Here is a 19,641-nt window from a genome sequence, read left to right as displayed (position 1 = left end):
GTCGATAGAAATTACATTAATGATGATGATGGGGATGATAAAAATGACAATGAAAATGATAATGGTGGTGATGATGATGATCATCGATCATCTCTCAAAAATAGAGTTGTTATTTCTCTTACGTATAGCAATGTGTCCTAAACAACCCTTTTCTAGCACTGATCACATTTTTTGGGTTGATGATATTTCTTACAACATCTACAATTATGAACAATTGCAAACAATGTCCATAATGATGATGATGATGGCATGAATGGTGATTATGATGATAATGTAATGATGGCAATAACAATGACAAGGATGTGATGATGATGACAATGATTATGATAATGAGAATGACCTTACAATCTTATGGATTCGTGAACAATTACTAGTTTCAATACCATCTTCTGGATACGTATTACTATCATACTTTTTAGATTTTCTGTCTCTCTTGAGGTATCTTACTATAATGGTGTTGTCAACACTAGAAAGATATCTTGTTGTAATGGTGGTTCTAATGTTAGCGCTAGCAAAGTTTTTGTTAAATTTTGGTTAAAAAAAACCGATTTATGCAATTATTTTGACAATCTATGTAAAAAAGTAAATAACATCCAATTATTTTGACTGTAGTCCCATTGATTATCATGAATTCACCAGTCTGAAGACCATCTTCTACATACATATTATTATTAAACTTTTTGCATTATATCCCTCTTATATCTTGTTGTAATGGCAGTATTAGCACTAGAAAAATATCTTGTTGTAATGGTGATGTTAGTATTAGCACCTAAAAAATCACTAAATTTTGGTAAAAAAAAGTTTATCATTTATTTATTTTTAATTTGGGAAATTTTTGTTTTTATATTTTTTGTTTTTAATTCTATTTTTATGCAGTAATATTTTTTTTGGTTGAATTTTGGTAGTAACTAGTTTTTGGTCTAATCATATGTATTAACCATGTTCTTTATGCTACAAGTCTAATTGTTGGGACAAAATTGCTCTTTCAAATAAGTTGCAAAAAGCATATAAATGGAAGAATAGCGATGACAACTATTTTCATTGTCCAACTGTTCAGTATATCATGTATGAAAATATTCAACATTTTTATAAACAATGGATTAGAGGTGAGTCTGTAATTGTACATAATGTTTGGATGATACATAAAAACAAAGTTTGTTTCATTGATGTGGTTAGGATCTACTTTGGATACGAAACCCTAGGTTTGGAAGTATGCAAATAATGAATTTGGTTTACCTTTGATAACAAATGAAATTTTATTTCTTTTTCCTCGTAAAACCAAGGAAGATATGGCAATAATTCTCGTTAGAAAACTACTTCTTGTTGAAGGTTTATAATTGGTTGCAAAAGTTCAACAACTGGGTATAGAAGTTTTTAGTTGCTATTAGGGAAACAATGTGATTATAGGTTTTAGCAGACATAGATCATTCTTGGTATTTGATTCACTTTGAGAATATAAGTACACCAAAGTGGATTAGGTTATGAGTGGATTGGCAAAGCAACCCTTATTTGTTCCTTTTAGTTTTTGAGATATCTCAAGTTCAACTAGTGCTAGTAAATGGTTTCAAAGATGTTTGCTAGGGTTTTTCAACAAGGTCACTAGGTCCCAATGTAACATAGATACTTCATATTTGTTGAAAAGTAAAACCCCCACATAGCACTGAATAGATCATTAATGACTACCTAGAGAACTTAGACTAAATTAATCGTGGAAGTAAAAATTACAACCAAATTAATCATGAAAGTAAGAACTACAATTGAAAAAAACACACTTGGTAATATACTAGAATTCATCCTCGCCAAATCCAAAGTTGATGAATAATATGTTAAATCTTTAATGAAACTCATGAAAAATAATAAGCATGTTATCGATATAAGAGTGCATGAACTTGCTTAATGTATATTTGTTAATTGGAGATGATGAATATCTAAATAAAGTTGATGAATAATATGTTAAATATTTGATGAAACTCATGAAAGATAATAAGCATGTTTATCCATATAGGAGTGCACAAACTTTCTTAATGTGTAGTTTACGAGAAATTTTTCCAGCGTAAATCACAAGATATATCATTTGTTTAGGCGTTTCGAACCAACCAGTGTGGTTCATCGTCAGGACAAGTTGAAGAATCAGATCCAACTTTGCATGTTAAATAGTTTGAGCAGAGGGGATATTTGCACCTTAGCCTTAACAACCCTTGCCCAAGATGAATCTATTTAATGGACTAGCTTGGATATGTTAGGTCTTGGATTTCCAGAGTACCCAATCAATGCTTAACTCCCTAGTCCTAGCCAAAATTCACTCCTATTGAAGAGACAACTTGAACAATCTTGCTAATAAGATTAACAAGTTCGTTCCTTTTGATTGATTTACAACAAACTTTAATGCCTCTCTTTTCTTATCCTCCTCTTCCATTCTCCAACAAAAACTTATTAATCTTATATCATAAACACTTTATATAGGTAAGCATTGTAATCATTTTCCTCAACTCACACGGTACCTTTACACCTCAACCCATATAAGTGGACCTAAGTCCATGGCACAACCCATCACACTCTAAGATGGTTCTAATTGTCTCCTCAAAACTAGGACATAACACACCTTAAATGCCAAATGGTTAAGTCATCCCAAATTTGTGGGATTTTTTCCTTCATGGAACACATTCTAGCTAGTGTTGATCAAACACAATGCACTAACACCACTAACACACACTAAAAGTCCTAGATACCCTTACGCTGTGGCACGCACCAAAGCACTTCGACTGCACCTCCATAAAATGCACCTTCAACTTTGGATGTCCCAAAATAGTAATATCCTAACCCAATATGGCCTACTTGTTAGATTTGTGTAGTTCCCTCCTTATCAGATCCTTGCACCTCCTTGCACTCCATGGTAAATCTACTCTAATGGTCACCTTCCAAGTTCCAACACTTCCTTTCACATCATGACATAACCACCGATATACATTACAACAACCTTCAACTTCTTTAGTGGGTTGCACATCTATTTCACATTTCTTCTCCATCTTACAAAGTGGTAGTGCCAAGGAGAGAGTATCAAGTTGAATCAAGGATTGCTCACTTAGTACCACTACTAAGTTGCCTTCGTGCAACTTGTCAAATCCCTTAATTTTGTTTCACAACTTCTCATAGGGCTTAACTTGCTTGTATACACTTCTAAGTGAGACTACAATCCCCCAACCTCTCCTCTGCAACCCTTGTTAGAGTCTTCTTAGACGTGCAATCATGCCTCACGCTGAATATAACACTAGCATCCCAAATGTGCATGCTCATTCCATCTTTTAATGCTTCGCTGAAACCACATTATGACACTGCTTAAAATGAAATGTTTACATCTTAAGACAATGTACCTACTTTTCTTATGACAATCTAAACTATGCAAGTGGCTAAGAGAGGACTATATTTTCCCAGGATGAAAATATAGGGTCTTACAACCCCATTCACACAATAATTTTAATATATTTCACCCGAAAAAAGATACATACCCTACTCCTTTCAAATTTATCATATAATTTTAAGAAATTAACACTTGTTATTAACTATTAAATAGACTTACTATATATTCTCCTTTGTTTGCACCCACCTTATATGTAAAAACATATAAATATTTTCAATACAACCAAATTAAAATCATATTTTTCCATTTAAAAATTATTAAATTGAAATTAAAAAAAATTACACCTAATAAACTTAAACAACAACCATAAAATTATATTATTATTATTATAAATATTTTATAACCTAACCAATAACCAAAAACATTATATAGTTACTTCTTTAGTGATGTGAAAATAAAAAAAATGTATTTATTGTTTTAATAACACCTAATAAACTTAAACAACAACCATAAAATTATATTATTATAAATATTTTCCAACCTAACCAAGAACCAAAAACATTATATAGCTACTTAACTAGTGATGTGAAAATAAAAAAATGTATTTACTGTTTTTCACTATGAAATTAGCATTTTTGAAAAAGGTAAAGCTTTACTTTTCTTTACAAAACCCCTCCCAACCCAAACTTCGTTTACGTTCTAGAACAAGAAGGAGGATCTGTTCGCTTTTCGCAGGGCGGGAGCGAAAACGAGATTGCAGAGATTTGCGAATTAGGGTTCACCAGTAGCAGACACTCGAACCCCACGATCGGTTCTTCAGTCCATTGACGGCGCCAAGGTATGTTCCATTTTTAACTTCAATGGATTTCCACCCGCACATTCAGTCTTCCACACAGAGAGGAGTACACGCATTTCAGGTTTCTGGTTCAAAATCCAGTGTGTTTTTAGCAGCCACTCTTGTATGTTTAGGTTTTAATCTCTGTGCTGCAATCTGTTACTGTTTGCAGGGATGGCGCTGGCATTTGATGAGTACGGGAGGCCATTTATCATAATAAAGGAGCAGGAGCAGAAGACCCGAATCAGAGGCTTAGATGCTCAGAAGGCCAACATTGCGGCCGCCAGGTCCGTTGCGAGAATCCTCCGCACCTCACTCGGCCCCAAGGGAATGGACAAGATGCTCCAGAGCCCCGACGGCGATGTCACCATCAGTAAGCTTCTCTTCCATTTATTGAATCTCTATTTCTGGGTCGGTAAAACCCCTTAAAAATCTAAAAATCTGAAACTAAGTAGAATTTATTTTAAAAAACTTATGATTCGTAAGTAGCAGTTACTTTAAAAAATTTATAGGTTTTCCGAAAGGAGTGAAATAAGAAAATACTCTGCGATCTGCTTACTCTTCCTCACAAACTGTGAGGCCCGCCGAGCTAGATGCTCTACATACGACGCTGACTGCCTACGAAAGCTCCCGAATGGGTGAATGCGTTGAGATGTCACTAACATTGAGAGATAGACACTTTCCAGGGATCTACTTGGCGTAGAGGTACTTTTGGCGGGCTTTTCACTAACCAAGAAACTTCGTTTACAAATTATTTTGCTCAAAATAACACCAATTGCTCGACAGCAGAAGGTTCATAAAGAAATGGAAATAATAATTTTAAGAAGAATTTCGGAATAAAGAAATAAATTATATAAATGTCCACAAATGATGAAAGGACATTAGGTTAATGGGACTAAAACTATATATTGATGCTGGAGTGCTTAAAGGTATTCGCTGAAAAGGAGAGACTACAAATAAGATTTCAGATTTAACAGAATGACGAATGATAAAATAACAAAGGGGTGATTATCTCAATTGTTTGTAGCCAATGTTGTTGAGCATCTGGCTGGTTCTGGTTACGTGTTAGTAGGTAACCAGTTTAAATCCCCCAGATTTAGGTGCACTAGTCTATGTCAACAGTTTTACGAAGAATGCCATTCACAAATATGGAGAAGCATCTCTTGGATTTCCTTATCAGATTTTCAAGGGTTATAATAACAGATAAACCTGATACAATGAAGACGAGCATCTGGCTGGTTCTGGTTACGTGTTAGTAGGTAACCAGTTTAAATCCCCCAGATTTAGGTGCACTAGTCTATGTCAACAGTTTTACGAAGAATGCCATTCACAAATATGGAGAAGCATCTCTTGGATTTCCTTATCAGATTTTCAAGGGTTATAATAACAGATAAACATGATACAATGAAGACGAGACTAATAGCAGAAGCCTAGAAAATAAATAAGTCCTAATTTATCTAAGCGTCAAAGGAGAGGTATGCAGGGCCATAAACCAGGCTGGATTCTATCCTGGCAAACTTTATTGAAGCTCATCGGACTGCAAAGTTTGACGGGTTACGTGTGGAAGGGAGAACCCTGGTGATGGGTGTCTGTCTAGTGTCTACAAGATATAAGCTGAGAATTATAGCTTTTGTAAGATAGCATACCTAGATGGCCTTGTGGATTATCTGGATGATCTCAACTGTGCTTGGTAAGGGTGCTTCTGAATCACTGATCGTCTGTTATTTTTGCTCATGACTGGTGCATCTACCGGGTCATCGATGCTTCATCCAGCTGAAAAAATGATGCAATCAATCTAGTGGATCTGGGTCTGGAGGACTCATGCATGTCCTGCTCTTAGAGTATTTGGTTTGCTTTACTTTGTTCTTGAATAATGAACTCTGCTTTCACTGTTGTGGGGAGATTCCGGTCTTAATGGATTTTTTGTTGTCATTTCAAAATTTGTAGTGGAGATAGTGGATAAAAGCCATGCACTGCAACAATGCTCCCAGCCAGATAATTTCATTAAATTTTGGAATCTAATAAGAAAAATCGAAATCGAGTAATAGTTTGTGTGGGAAGCAAAGAAAGTGAGAAAAAAAATCTCTTAGCTTTGAGCTTCATTTATGTGTACTTTGTATAACGGCTACTTGGTTAACTTAGTAGGTCAGTCTTTATTATCTAAAATATGCATATTGAAGATTGGATATCACGGCAGTTTCTCCCTCTCATCGCCATTGTCAACATGGTCGTCAGTGAGCATCTCTACATGAACAGAGGATCTATTTGTCCTTTTAATGTTAACAAATTTATAGTTAATTATATAATAAATATTTTGATGTACATGTACATGAGGACTGATTGGCGCCGTGAGCAAATCCAGGCAAGGGTAGGGGGTTCAAGAATTTTAAGGAAGGTTGCCTCTTGTTCATAATTGTTGTGACAATTTTTCTGATTACTGGAGGTTCAAGAATTTCAAGGAAGGTTGCCTCTTGTTCATAATTGTTGTGACAATTTATCTGATTACCTTGACCTCCCTGATTTCAGCATACGTGTAACTAGGAATGGCTATAAACCATAGTAGCAAAATTTGAATCCGAATATGTATTCAAATACAACTCAGTATGGAAAATACCTAATAAAGAAATGCAGCATGGTTCCAATATGGAAATCTATATTTCTCAGTATGAAAATAAGCGTTTTGTTCCATATTTTAGAAGAATTTCATCCTCAGAACACACTAAAACCAAAAAAAGCAATTTATTCTTTGAAAATTTTGCAATGTAGTTTATTTTTAAGTGTTTTCTTACTGTTATTTTTATTTTTTTGAGGTTTTTGCTCTGTTTTTTTGGGGCTTATATGTTGATGGGTATCAAAGACATTATAAGGTAAGTGAACTGTTCTGTATCTGCATTGCAGTGAAAACATACTGAATTTTGTACTGTTGCCGAATTTCCATATAATAAAGAGCAATATGACCAAATCTTGCTACTATGCTATAAACTAGATTTCCAGCATTGAAATCCCCTTGTGTATTCAGCTATGGGTCCTGTGGGTCATCTCGACTCCCTCCATGATAGTCCTTAGAACATATTCAGGTTTGTATTTGTTCAATAGAAATGTAGGGAAACAAATATTCCTTTCAAAGGTGTAAGACTCTGTCACCAAGCAATATCTAATGTGCCTAAACATGGTTCTATCAACCCTATGGTTGTCTTGTGGTATTTTTTCTTGCTTCTCTGTTCTACACTACTTGGACACTCCATAACATTTTTCTACATTTTAATCATGCTAATTATAGAATGATTGTTAATTTTAGATAACAATGGTATGTTCTTATGCTTTAGAGCAATTTACGTCAATTTTCCTTATTAGCCCAATATAAATTTCCAGATTAGCAATCACATAAATATTGAGAGTATTTGCAGATAGAACATAAACAATAAGAATAAGACAAGTCAAGACAAGAGGGCACAATATTTGGCGGATGCTAGAGAAAAACCCCAATGTGGGGAAAACCCTTTGATCAAATCTTCTTATTATTCTTCAAAAGTTCAGCACAGAGAGAGAGAGAGAGAGTACATCATACAAAATTACTTGCCCAATCACTGTCAAAACAGTCCAGCCAAACAACAGTTAACAAGATGTTGTAACCAGAAAGTTAATGCTAGTCAAACCAACAAAAATCTCCTCCAAATGAGCTCAGCCAAACCCAGTCAATTCGGCCTCATAATAAGATCTTCATCTTCCAAATTTAGTTGAGATTTAATTTCTACACAGCTCAGCTTCGTAGCTTCATTGAACAGCAATAGCAGAGCTGCTTGGTATGTTGTTACTGCCAAATCTATTACCGATGGCTCTTGGCTCTACACAGTTCATATGGCTCACGATGTATAAGACTTTGTTCCTCTGCATTATGTATAACATTAACACACAGGTCGACTGACACGTTCCTCTACAACAAAGTCAGTTTGACTGAATGGCATCAATCTGCATTGCTTCTCTGCGACATATTTTGGCATTGATGCATAGTTAATATGGAATCGATACTCCATATATATGTAATCTAACCAATAGCGTCAAAATGGCATCATCTTATATGACCATGGAAATAACTCCTAATGAAGACTGTAATCTTACAGAGACCAGCATAAATAAACATGTTGAGTTTAAGATACATAAGGCACCGTTGAGTATTTTTTAAGTGACAAGACACCATTGTTGAGAATTCGATGTTTATATGTAATCTAACCAATAGCATCAAATGGCATCATCTTATATGACCATGGAAAGAACCCCTAATGAAGACTGTAATCTTACAGAGACCAGCATAAATAAACTTGTTGAATTTAAGATCCACAAGGCACTGTTGAGTTTTTTTTTTAAGTTACAAGACACCATTGTTGACAATTCGCTGTTTAGATTCAAGTCTAGGGCATATAGTTGGCATAGTAAGAAAAGATATGTTGCTCCCTCAGAACTCACTGATACTTCTCACTGGCACTAGCTAGTAAGGTGACTATCAAGAAGTGAAAGGAACAAATCTCTATGATACCAAAGATCATCTGACTTCACTTCTAAGGAATGTCAGACTTTTGTTGTGTCTTCAATCTCCATAATAAGTCCAGGAGTATCCACCGATCTTCATTCTCTGAAGCATTGATCTATCTCATTGGTATAATTTCCTTTGCCTATCTTCAATATCATAATCAAGGAAGAGCATATGCATGGGCAGATTGTTCTGGCAGTCAGTGATATTGTTGACATCCACTGTCAATACTATTAGCATTTCAAAATCAAAACTATCTTCTACACTTGGGGTTTCAGACGAAGCAAGGTTTCAAATCATAACCAGTCTGAAAAACCATTGGAGTTGGGGGCTCTTTGACTAGGTTCTGAAAGTGCATGCTATTTGTAAGATTGGTGTAATGAAAGGAAGGGTAAAGAGGGTATAGCCAAAGTAATTGATAGGTTTCTGGTGGACACCAAAATTAGGCTATACCTACCTTCAGTGACAATGGAATTCACAACCACCAAACCCAAATTTTATATTTTTTAGGCACTAGCTGGAGTAGTGGATAAAACCACCACTCCTTTAGATCCAAATAATTTTAACTTCTATATCGATCCATCGCCACTTTATGTTATTTCCTTGTAGACGAAGGGATGGAACTCCCTGTCTGAAACATAAAACAAAATTTAAGGAACAGTAGCATGAGTCGAGCAGTGTTCTCTCCTCTGATGAGTTGTGGCACAAAAACCGTGCATTATCTAAGTCCCTCCTCTTTAAGGTAGAACTGGGTGACTGATTAGCTGACCTGGAAAACTTCTTCATCCTCTATTGCAAAACAGAGTATTTCTATGTTAGTCAGTCGAACTCACATGGAAAATCCAATCTGTGATATGTTTTATTTCTCTAAAATAAAACAAAATTAACCATATGTTGCATTACAGATTTGTTTTTGACTTGCATCTCAATCAGCGATATTAGGCTATATATCTCAATAAATTACTGTTTTCATTGTCACGTTCCAGGTACTCCTTTGAGATCAAGTCCTGAATTCTGGATTTTATTGCTTTAAGTTCGGGCTTGAATGTGCTTTGGAACTGTTCAACACACTCACTCAATAGTTGTTGCTGAGGTAAGATTTTTCTAGCCTTCATGATGAGAACTATTGTTGAATCTATTCAGAAATGTCTGTCTTCTTTTACATTTTCAATCACTCTATTCCTCTCATTTGCATTCATATCTGTAAGTGGAATCTTAATATTTTTCAACTTGTGCGAAAAGGGAGGATTGAATTCAAAATTATCACTTGTAGATATTGTTGCAGTGCTAGGTTCCTTTAGAAGAATCTCGATCTTGCCACATGAAACTAAATACAGAAGTTGAATAAGATCTTCATCTTCCAAATTTAGTTGAGATTTAATTTCTACACAGCTCATCTTCGTAGCTTCATTGAACAGCAGTAGCAGAGCTGCTTGGTATGTTGTTACTGCCAATTCTATTACCGATGGCTCTTGGCTCTACACAGTTCATATGGCTCACGATGTATAAGACTTTGTTCCTCTGCATTATGTATAACATTAACACATAGGTCGACTGGCACATTCTTATACAACAAAGTCAGTTTGAATGAATGGCATCAATCTACATTGCTTCTCTGCGACATATTTTGGCACTGATGCATAGTTAATATGGAATCGATACTCCATATATATGTAATCTAACCAATAGCATCAAATGGCGTCATCCTATATGACCATGGAAATAACTCCTAATGAAGACTGTAATCTTACATAGACCAGCATAAATAAACATGTTGAGTTTAAGATCCATAAGGCACCGTTGAGTATTTTTTAAGTGATAAGACACCATTGTTGAGAATTCGATGTTTATATGTAATCTAACCAATAGCATCAAATGGCATCATCTTATATGACCATGGAAAGAACTCCTAATGAAGACTGTAATCTTACAGAGATCAGCATAAATAAACTTGTTGAATTTAAGATACACAAGGCACTGTTGAGGTTTTTTTTTAAGTGACAAGACACCATTGTTGACAATTCGCTGTTTAGATTCAAGTCTAGGGCATATAGTTGGAATAGTAAGAAAATATATGTTGCTCCCTCAGAACTCACTGATACTTCTCACTGGCACTAGCTAGTAAGGTGCCTATGAAGAAGTGAAAGGAACAAATATCGATGATACCAAAGATCATCTGACTTCACTTCTAAGGAATGTCAGACTTTTACTGTGTCTTCAATCTCCATAACAAGTCCAGGAGTATCCACCGATCTTCATTCTCTGAAGCATTGATCTATCTCATTGGTATTACCTCCTTTGCCTATCTTCAATATCATAATCAAGGAAGAGTGTATGCATGGGCAGATTGTTCTGGCAGTCAGTGATATTGTTGACATCCACTGTCTGTACTATTAGCATTTCAAAATCAAAACTATCTTCTACACTTGGGGTTTCAGTCGAAGCAGGGTTTCAAATCATAACCCTACAAAAAGTTTTGAATAACAGTAAGAAGATCTTCATCAAGTTTGAGCTTTATCTAGCAGCGGGGCTGCTCCATTTCAGTAGTATGAATGACTTGTTTCAAGTATGGTAGTAAGGATGACCAGGAAGAACAATCTGTACAGAATGGAGCTGAAGAGACACAAGAATTCAAAGTTGGAGAAAATATACAACTTGTGAAAGTAGACACAGTGGCTAGCAACCAGGAAGCTTCTAACATGGGTGCTCCATTGAAGATGCCTATGCTTACAGAAGGCCTTGATATGTCTTCTTGCTTGAATTCTTTGTTTGGTACTGGACTTTAGTGATCCATTAGATAAGCCAAATCTTATGGAGAGTAATGATGCATTATTTTGTTCAGGTATTGATGATTCTCTTCCAGAAAATATCTCAGAGATTTAATTTAATTTCTACACAACTCATCTTCGTAGCTTCATTGAACAGCAGTAGCAGAGCTGCTTGGTATGTTGTTACTGCCAATTCTATTACCGATGGCTCTTGGCTCTACACAGTTCATATGGCTCACGATGTATAAGACTTTGTTCCTCTGCAATATGTATAACATTAACACACAGGTTGACTGACACGTTCCTCTACAACAAAGTCGGTTTGAATGAATGGCATCAACCTACATTGCTTCTCTGCGACATATTTTGGCACTGATGCGAGGAGAGATACATTATAGAGCTACTTAGAGGGCTAGAGGTGGATTATTGTATAACACATATGCTAGGGAGTCACACCACAATCCAAGCTTTCTCTTTTAGTAGGCTTTAGTGTGTTACTGCTGTGGCATGCATTATGGCGATACCATCCCTACAGGAGCTATGGTCATTATTAGAAAGATTTCTGGTGAGCTTAGTATGCATTGATACAGTGGTTTTAGGAGATGGTTTATAAGGAGTGCAATGCAGATGTTGAGTGTAGAAACATACAGATCACATATGGAAATTTCATTATGGCTTTCTAGTGGGAGTGATTAGCTTGTTGGAGACCAGAACTTCAGATGCTACCGAATACAGAAAACACTCTGATTTTCTTTTTTGCCTGCCTTTCTCGAAACCTCGTTCTGGATAATCCACTCATCGGAGGTATGAAAGTGAAGGACTTGAAATACCAACCTTCATCTCCCAGATGCTGGGAACTTGGGAGAGAATGCTGGATGGTTTCAAGATCTCACTTCTGTGGAATATGGTTTCAATATTTTCATGTTGATCCTGAGACCCCGGGTGAGCAATCTGTCATTAGCAGATCCCAGTCTTTAAGCAGTTAGTCCTGTTTGGACACTAGGAGATCCCTATTTAGCTCCTTTTACTGCTTTCATGAACCCCACCCATCTTAGTGACTGGTTCCTTAGCTCCTTTCGGTCGCAAGAGAGAGGATACGTTACGTAACGAGTCTTTATGTGCAAGATTGGTCAAGCGAGATTCTTATTCCCAGTCAAAAGATCTGAATTCTGGGATGAATGGGGAACTGGTATTAACGTCCTCCTTTTATATCTAATTTGGCCAGTAGGTGGAGCACCGGTGTGCTGGCGGATTGCTCCTGGAGTGGTAGGGCCCCTCACTTTCTTTTGTTCGGCTTTCCCAGGTGATTGGAAGATCTGGCCATAGCTATAGGAATAAGCTGGGGGCGCTCTTGCCAGCCATTGTGGATTCGGTAATTGCTTGCCATTGTGAAAAGGTTGGAAGAGCTCAAATAAGAATAGCGGTCGCCTAATAATAGTAAGTAGGGCGACGCACTAATTTGAACCTATGGATGGAATCATCCCAATCTATCTATCTTGTTGGCCCCGATTGGAATCCTGTAGGAAAAAACTGGCTTAGTCAATCAATGCTTGAGCAGAAACATCCCTCATCTCGCCGCCCATCCGATATAGCTGGGCATCCGATCTAGGTCAGACCTCATCAAGGTGTCGAGAATCCATAAGGTAATCCGATCAATAAGCGAGAACGAGCGCATGAATGAACCCTTTATAAGTCAGGGGCCTGCCTGTCACTTCAAATATAAAATTGAGATTGATGTGCCTGGATGGATGATTTGGACTAGCTAGATGCTAGCTCACCTCCCCGCTGGCACTACTCCCGATATAGGGATTCGATCCAGCCAAAGCAGGTGCAGGGAAGAATCCAACCGGGCGATTAGTCTTTGTGTTATGAGCTTTCTTGGTGGAAACATGTACACTGGTCTATGTGCCTCACTGATTAGTAATGTTATACCATCTTGTAATAAAGAGAATATAGATATGAAACCTACTCACTATCCATGGTACTTGTTCGCTCTCTCCCTCTTTCACACTGATCTAGCCTCTAAGATCTTTATAGAAATTTCTAAGATCTTTATAGATCTTTATATGAAACCAATTCTCAGACAGAGAAGAATGGATATCATGAAGAAAACCTAAATTTTATGGCTATAGAGGATGCAATTCCCAGAGGCCAGGCCAACAAGCCCTTCTGGGCTCATGGGGTTGACTTATTGGGATATTCTTTGGGGTCCAGGAGGCATGCCAATTTGCCATTTGAAGATCCTAATTCTCTCGCAAATCGTTCGTCTGTGCTTATGCTCAGAGAGGACAACTCAGCTTGAGAATGTAAGTTGATAATCTGTACTGATAGATTTATAGATAGTTTTGTAGCATTGCTGCAAGTCAATATCCAATACTGTGTACTGTTTGATTTAGTAGTGTCAGAGAAGTCATATGGGGAGGATAGGAATTATGTTATGCGGATATGAAGTCCATAAGGTTTATTTCCTAGTATCTAGGTCAATGAAGAGGATAGGAATTGTTCTGTAACTGTGGATAGGAAGTCCATAAGGTCTATAGCCTAGTGATAGCTAGGCCATAAAGTCTATTATCTTCCATGTTAATAGAGTTTATTGTCCACAAAGAGTTTATAGTCCATGAGGTCTTACATTTGTGCATTGTTAATGCCAGTAAATGCACACTAGGTTTTGTTCTCTACGTTATATCATTATAAATTAATGAACTATAAGTTCTATGATTTCATGAGTATCAATTTTGATGTTGATGGATTGCCATCACAGGTTTGCAAGACAGAAAGAACAACAATGTGTGGAGCTTTAACAGTAGCTGGGCTTAAAGCCACTTCCGTTCTCAAGGAGCTTGGCAATCGCTGGGAGCATTACTCTGTCATAACTCTGGTTGACTGCAGAAGCCTCATTGGCAGCAGCCTATCTGATCATAGTGTTGGTAAGGTTTTGCCAATTCCATATTTGCACATTGCTTTATTTTATTTTGAATTACCACTGCTGCTTCAAAGTTTTGTCTAGTTTTCACAGTATGTTTTTGTATTTATTTACAGTTATCGGTTTCTGTAGGTTTAATTTATTTATGGCATGATTTCTTGCACTCTATGAACTGGGTTTTTCTAGTGTGAGCAGTCATGTTGTTCATGGTATATATGTTGTACAGATACACTTGTATTCAGTAAGAAAGCAATTGTGTGTGGTTCTATCAGCTACAAACAATATTAGTATATCTCAATTTGTATACCCTTTATTTTTTTATTAATTTTCTTCTGATCAGTTGTGTGAATATTTGTATTGCTTCCCTTGACCCTTATTTTGGTTTCTTGTGGGCACGAAGGTTTCTACCATTCTTCTATTATGAATACCCATCATATCAATGAAACAGGGGACTTTTGGGAGCTGGCCAGACAATGCTCAAATGCACTTGATACATCTATGAGGAATCGAAAACATTTCACAGACATGAGTGATGTCAACTTCCTTATGTGCCAAGCAATTTAACATCCTTATTTAACTCCATCATCTTCACTTCGCACTTCACTTATTGTTGTATTTGAAGGACCCATGGTGGACGAAATGGATGAATTGAAAAGGGCAATAGGTTTAGAGGATTATATGGGATGCTCTTCTGTTCATGGAGTAGGACCTTCTCTTGCAGTTTTTGATACAGTCAGAAATGGAGCTTTGGATTGTGCATGTGTATATCCCGTATCTTTGCATTCCAGAAAACAAATGCAAACTTTAATTAACTGTATGAAGAGTATCCTCATTGGTGCTGCTAAGCTCTGAGAGAAAGTGTCAGGTGCAGACCTTGACAGAAACTTGACTGTGCAAATGGGATAAAGGATATCATCTAGGAAAATCTTATGTAGCCATTGTTTTCGTTCATGCAAAGCAGTGTTTTTTTGTAGCACAGACTTTTATCATTAAATACTACCATATGATAAACAACGATCTTATCTATCAATTTGCAAGTATTGTTTATATTTTTCCCTCATATCTTTTCAGAGTGAGAATCCCAATTTCAATTTATTGAAAATAAAAATACACAAGTGTGGCCAAGCTCGGAATCCTATTGAGACAATAAGATGCAAGAGAATACACCGAGTCCTTATGTCCTTGGAGCACCTACTACATGAGAAAATAAAAAATAAAATCACCTAGTTAATTCAAGGAAAATGATATAGCCTAAATCCAAAGAAATGCAAAGGTTCCATCTTTCCATAGGCACATAATAATATTGTATGCATAAGAGATAAAATATACATAACACAAATTTTCTCTGCTTTCTTTTATCTGTTGTCACCCAGATGGCCCTGGTTAGTTTTGTAGTCAAAAGTGGTCAAATCTTGTAGTCAATGGCTACAGAATTATTTGATGTTGTTGTCTGACATAAGGTTGTTTGCCTGTGCTGTAGTTGATCTATAAACTGAAGTATAACTAGAGGTGTTCTAGTTTTCAGCGGATATTTTATAGTATCTGAGAATTCATATGTATAGCACAAAGAAGTTCAATGCAATTCTTCACTATTAAGAAATATGTTAATAGATAGTAACCTTGTTTTCCTATTAGTGAACAAACATTTACATTCAGTCGGTATACATATTACAGGATTTCAAAACAAAAGGCTCAGAGTCTTTATAGAAATTTCACATATGGAAATTTCATTATGGCTTTCTAGTGGGAGTGATTAGCTTGTTGGAGACCAGAACTTCAGATGCTACCGAATACAAAAAACACTCTGATTTTCTTTTTTGCCTGCCTTTCTCGAAACCTCGTTCTGGATAATCCACTCATCGGAGGTATGAAAGTGAAGGACTTGAAATACCAACCTTCATCTCCCAGATGCTGGGAACTTGGGAGAGAATGCTGGATGGTTTCAAGATCTCACTTCTGTGGAATATGGTTTCAATATTTTCATGTTGATCCTGAGACCCCAGGTGAGCAATCTGTCATTAGCAGATCCCAGTCTTTAAGCAGTTAGTCCTGTTTGGACACTAGGAGATCCCTCTTTAGCTCCTTTTACTGCTTTCATGAACACCACCCATCTACTCCTGAACCTGGACCACCTGTAACTCCTGCTACTGATATTTAGTCAAATCCATGAAGGGAGCATGCCAGGAAAGCATTTTTATTGTTGATGGCATAACTTCTGCAGGTCCAATTAGAGAAAAATTGTTTGATATGGACAGCAACAGAAAACATGAGGGATTCATTGACCCTGCCAAAATTGAGGGAAACAATGGCTAGGAAGCTGGAGAGAACCAAAATTTCGAAGTTGGAGAAAATATACAGATTGTGGTGAGCAAGTAGGAACCTTCCCAACTGGATACTCTGTTGAGGATCCATGAGGTTACGGCATGATATAATATATCAACCTGTTTAAGCACCTTATTTGGCCTGGACTCTAGTATTCGATCCAAAAATTCAGAACTTAGAAAAAGTTACAATATATCCCCTTGTTTAAGTATGAATGAATCTCTTCTAGAAGACACAAAGAAAAGTCGGCAATGAGAGCATTCAGGTATTGAATGTTTCATTAAACATTATTTAGAATGTATTAATACTTATAAGTATCTTAAACATGTATTTGTGTGAAAATAAATTGAATTGGTTTATGTTTAAGGACAAGGCATCCAAGGCGAGGTTAACCAAGACAAAAGTCACTCATCGTAGTGGCCAGAAAGGTTTAAAAGCACTGATAACAACCTTTGTAAGTATATTAAACATGTGATATTTTTTTAATAAATTTTGTACTAGAAGAAAGTCATTGTTATCTAATTTCTCCCTATTTACTGATTGATAGGAACTAAAATATGGAAGACCTCCAAATCATTTGGAAAAGGAGGTGCTACAGGAAAAGAGATGGGTTGAATTTGTTGTTTGGATGGACTCCATGGTATGTAATCTTAGTTGGATTTCCAATATACTTTTAAACCATATTTTCATTTTATTTTTTAGTACTATTAGATATTATATCTTACTTCATTTTATGGTTAACATTGTATAACAAAAACATGCGTTGTGTTATGTAATTAATACTAACATGTAATATTGATTTTTTTTGTCAGAATGCTATAGGTAATGATTGCCAAGACGATGATCCAAATTATGTTCAACATATATCAGGAGATGATGAGGATGAGGATGAGGATGATGGTGGTGAAGGAGGAGATGATGATGATAGTTGCGGTGTTGGTGATGATGTGGATCAGGGTAATGAGGATGGTCAAGATGATCATGAGGATGATCTTGGTGGTGGTAGCTAGGCATGCACATGCATTGTTTTTTATGAAGAAATTATTGTGTAGAATGACATTGTTACGTTTAGATGGGTGTTGTGAATTTACCCTATATCAATGAGACATTTTGATTTTGTAATCATACGATGAGTTTGATTTATGTATGTTGTTAATTTATCGTAGAATAACAATATTCATGAAATATTTTGATTTGTTAATCATATTTGAATTTTACTTGTTTTGATTAAAAATAATACTGATTTTATTAGCATTATGTTGCTATTTTATACATGTTTTGAAAGTTGTTAATGACACATTGTTATTTTTTTGGATGGATGTTGTCAATTTCTCTTAAATTTCTTTACAAATGATTTTGAATTGTGATATCTGCTTTAATGATATTTAGAAACTATCATATATTTCACTATGAATCTATAAAGGGGGTCATATATGTAAAGAAAAATATACTCTATATAAGAAGTCAAATGCGGATGTAACCATGGATGCAAAATTGAAAGTAAAATTGGATGTTAAACTAGGAATTAATACAAAATGCAGACAATTGACATACAAAGTGTTTTAAATTAGAAGTGAAAAATTGTGCAATAGTTGACACAAAGAAGGGAACAAAACATGGCATACAAAAGGATATCAAATTGGGCAAAAACAAGGACACATAAATGGGCACCAAATTAGATGCAAAAAAAGACAACAACTAGATGTAAAATAAGATGCAAAGTTGAGCGTTAAAAAGAAGCAAAAAACGTTACAAAATAATATGCCAAATGATGATGCAAATAATGGTGTAAATTTGGGATGCAAACTTGGGTGCAAAAAAGGAAGAAAAAAAAAGATGTAAGAAAAGACATAAAACAAGATGCAAAATGGGGCTGAAAAAAGGTGAAACCAAAGATGCCATATTGGATGTAAAAAATGATTCCTAATCACATGCAAATTTAGGCTCGAACTCAGACACAAAATTATATGCAAATGTGGACACAAAATGAGGCAAAAAAAGATGCAAATTTGGATGGTGAAAACGGTGTAAAACTAGACACCAAAAAAATGCAAAATTGGATGAAAAAGTCGGTGTAAATAATGGTGCAACATTGGACACAAGTAGACACAAAAAAATGGTGCAAAAAGGGGCATAAAATAGCTTAAAATTGGATGCAAAACTTGGTGCAAAAACAAATACAAAAGTAGACGTAAAAAATGGCTCTAAATTGAATGTACCATTAGACACAAAATAAGATGCAAAGGTGGACACAACACATGACTCAACATAAGATGCAAATATAAATGCAAATTTGGATGCTCAAAATGATGTAACATTAGATGCAAGAGATGGTGTTAAAAATGACGCAAAATTGGATGAAACAAATGACGCAAAATATGGTGCAAAATGAGATGGGAAAAATGGAGACAAATCAAACATAAATGTGGATGTAAAAAATGGTCCAAAAAAGATGCAAAAATGGGCACAAAAATGGATGCAAAATTTGGTGCTAAATCAAATTCAACACATGGTGCAAAGATAGGCACCAAAGCTGGTGCAAAAATAGAAGCAAAAACTAGTGTAAGACTAGATACAAAACCTGGCGTAAGACTAGATGCAAAAACTGACACAAAATGGATGCATAAAAAGACGTTAAATTGGATTCAAAATACAATGTAAACTTGATGCAAATGATGGTGCAAAAATGGAAGCAAAGAATGACACAAAATAGGAAGCAAAAGAGAATGAAAAATAGATGCAAAAAATGACACAAAACTAGAAGCAAAACCTGTCATAAAATAAGATGCAAATCTTGGTTCAAAATTTGACGCAAAAAATGATGCATAGTTTGGTGTAAAAAATGATTCAAAATCAGGTGCAAAAAAGGACGCTTTAAAAATTGTACAATAGAGCCAGATTTAGCGC

General features: G+C 35.8%; 1 protein-coding gene across 6 annotated transcripts; it reads left to right on the top strand.

Moving 5' to 3' along the window:
• Positions 1-4,010: 4,010 nt before the first annotated feature.
• Positions 4,011-17,759, top strand: LOC149247717 (T-complex protein 1 subunit epsilon-like). 6 transcript variants are annotated; one of them, XM_089458279.1, is made up of 5 exons: positions 4,011-4,275; positions 4,366-4,566; positions 17,102-17,188; positions 17,282-17,374; positions 17,547-17,759. In XM_089458279.1, the coding sequence occupies exons 2-5, from the start codon at positions 4,450-4,452 to the stop codon at positions 17,742-17,744; spliced, it is 495 nt and encodes a 164-aa protein (XP_089314405.1). In that variant the 5' UTR covers positions 4,011-4,275; positions 4,366-4,449; the 3' UTR covers positions 17,745-17,759. The 6 variants fall into 6 exon arrangements, 5 of the variants coding, with proteins under 5 accessions (XP_089314405.1, XP_089314406.1, XP_089314407.1 ...); XR_016266636.1 differs by lacking the exon at positions 17,547-17,759 and adding an exon at positions 14,251-14,416 and having other exon boundaries at positions 4,030-4,275; positions 17,282-17,316; XM_089458278.1 differs by having other exon boundaries at positions 4,035-4,196.
• The last annotated feature ends 1,882 nt before the right edge of the window (positions 17,760-19,641 follow it).

This window comes from Pinus tabuliformis, chromosome 7 (genome assembly GCF_031772625.1).
Source record: "Pinus tabuliformis cultivar Carrire ecotype Pingquan chromosome 7, CPIR1, whole genome shotgun sequence".
In the NCBI taxonomy this organism is placed as follows: domain Eukaryota; kingdom Viridiplantae; phylum Streptophyta; class Pinopsida; order Pinales; family Pinaceae; genus Pinus; species Pinus tabuliformis.
The sequence above is the reverse complement of the archived record's forward strand: the minus strand, read 5'-3'. Positions and strand labels throughout refer to the sequence as shown.

Coding starts and splice junctions, on each gene's coding strand:
- LOC149247717 (XM_089458279.1), top strand. CDS start 4,450: ATGCTCAGAAGGCCAACATTGCGGCCGCCAGGTCCGTTGCGAGAATCC. Junction 4,567..17,101: donor CGACGGCGATGTCACCATCA/GTAAGCTTCTCT, acceptor TTTATGTTTAAG/GACAAGGCATCCAAGGCGAG. Junction 17,375..17,546: donor TTGTTTGGATGGACTCCATG/GTATGTAATCTT, acceptor TTTTTTTGTCAG/AATGCTATAGGTAATGATTG.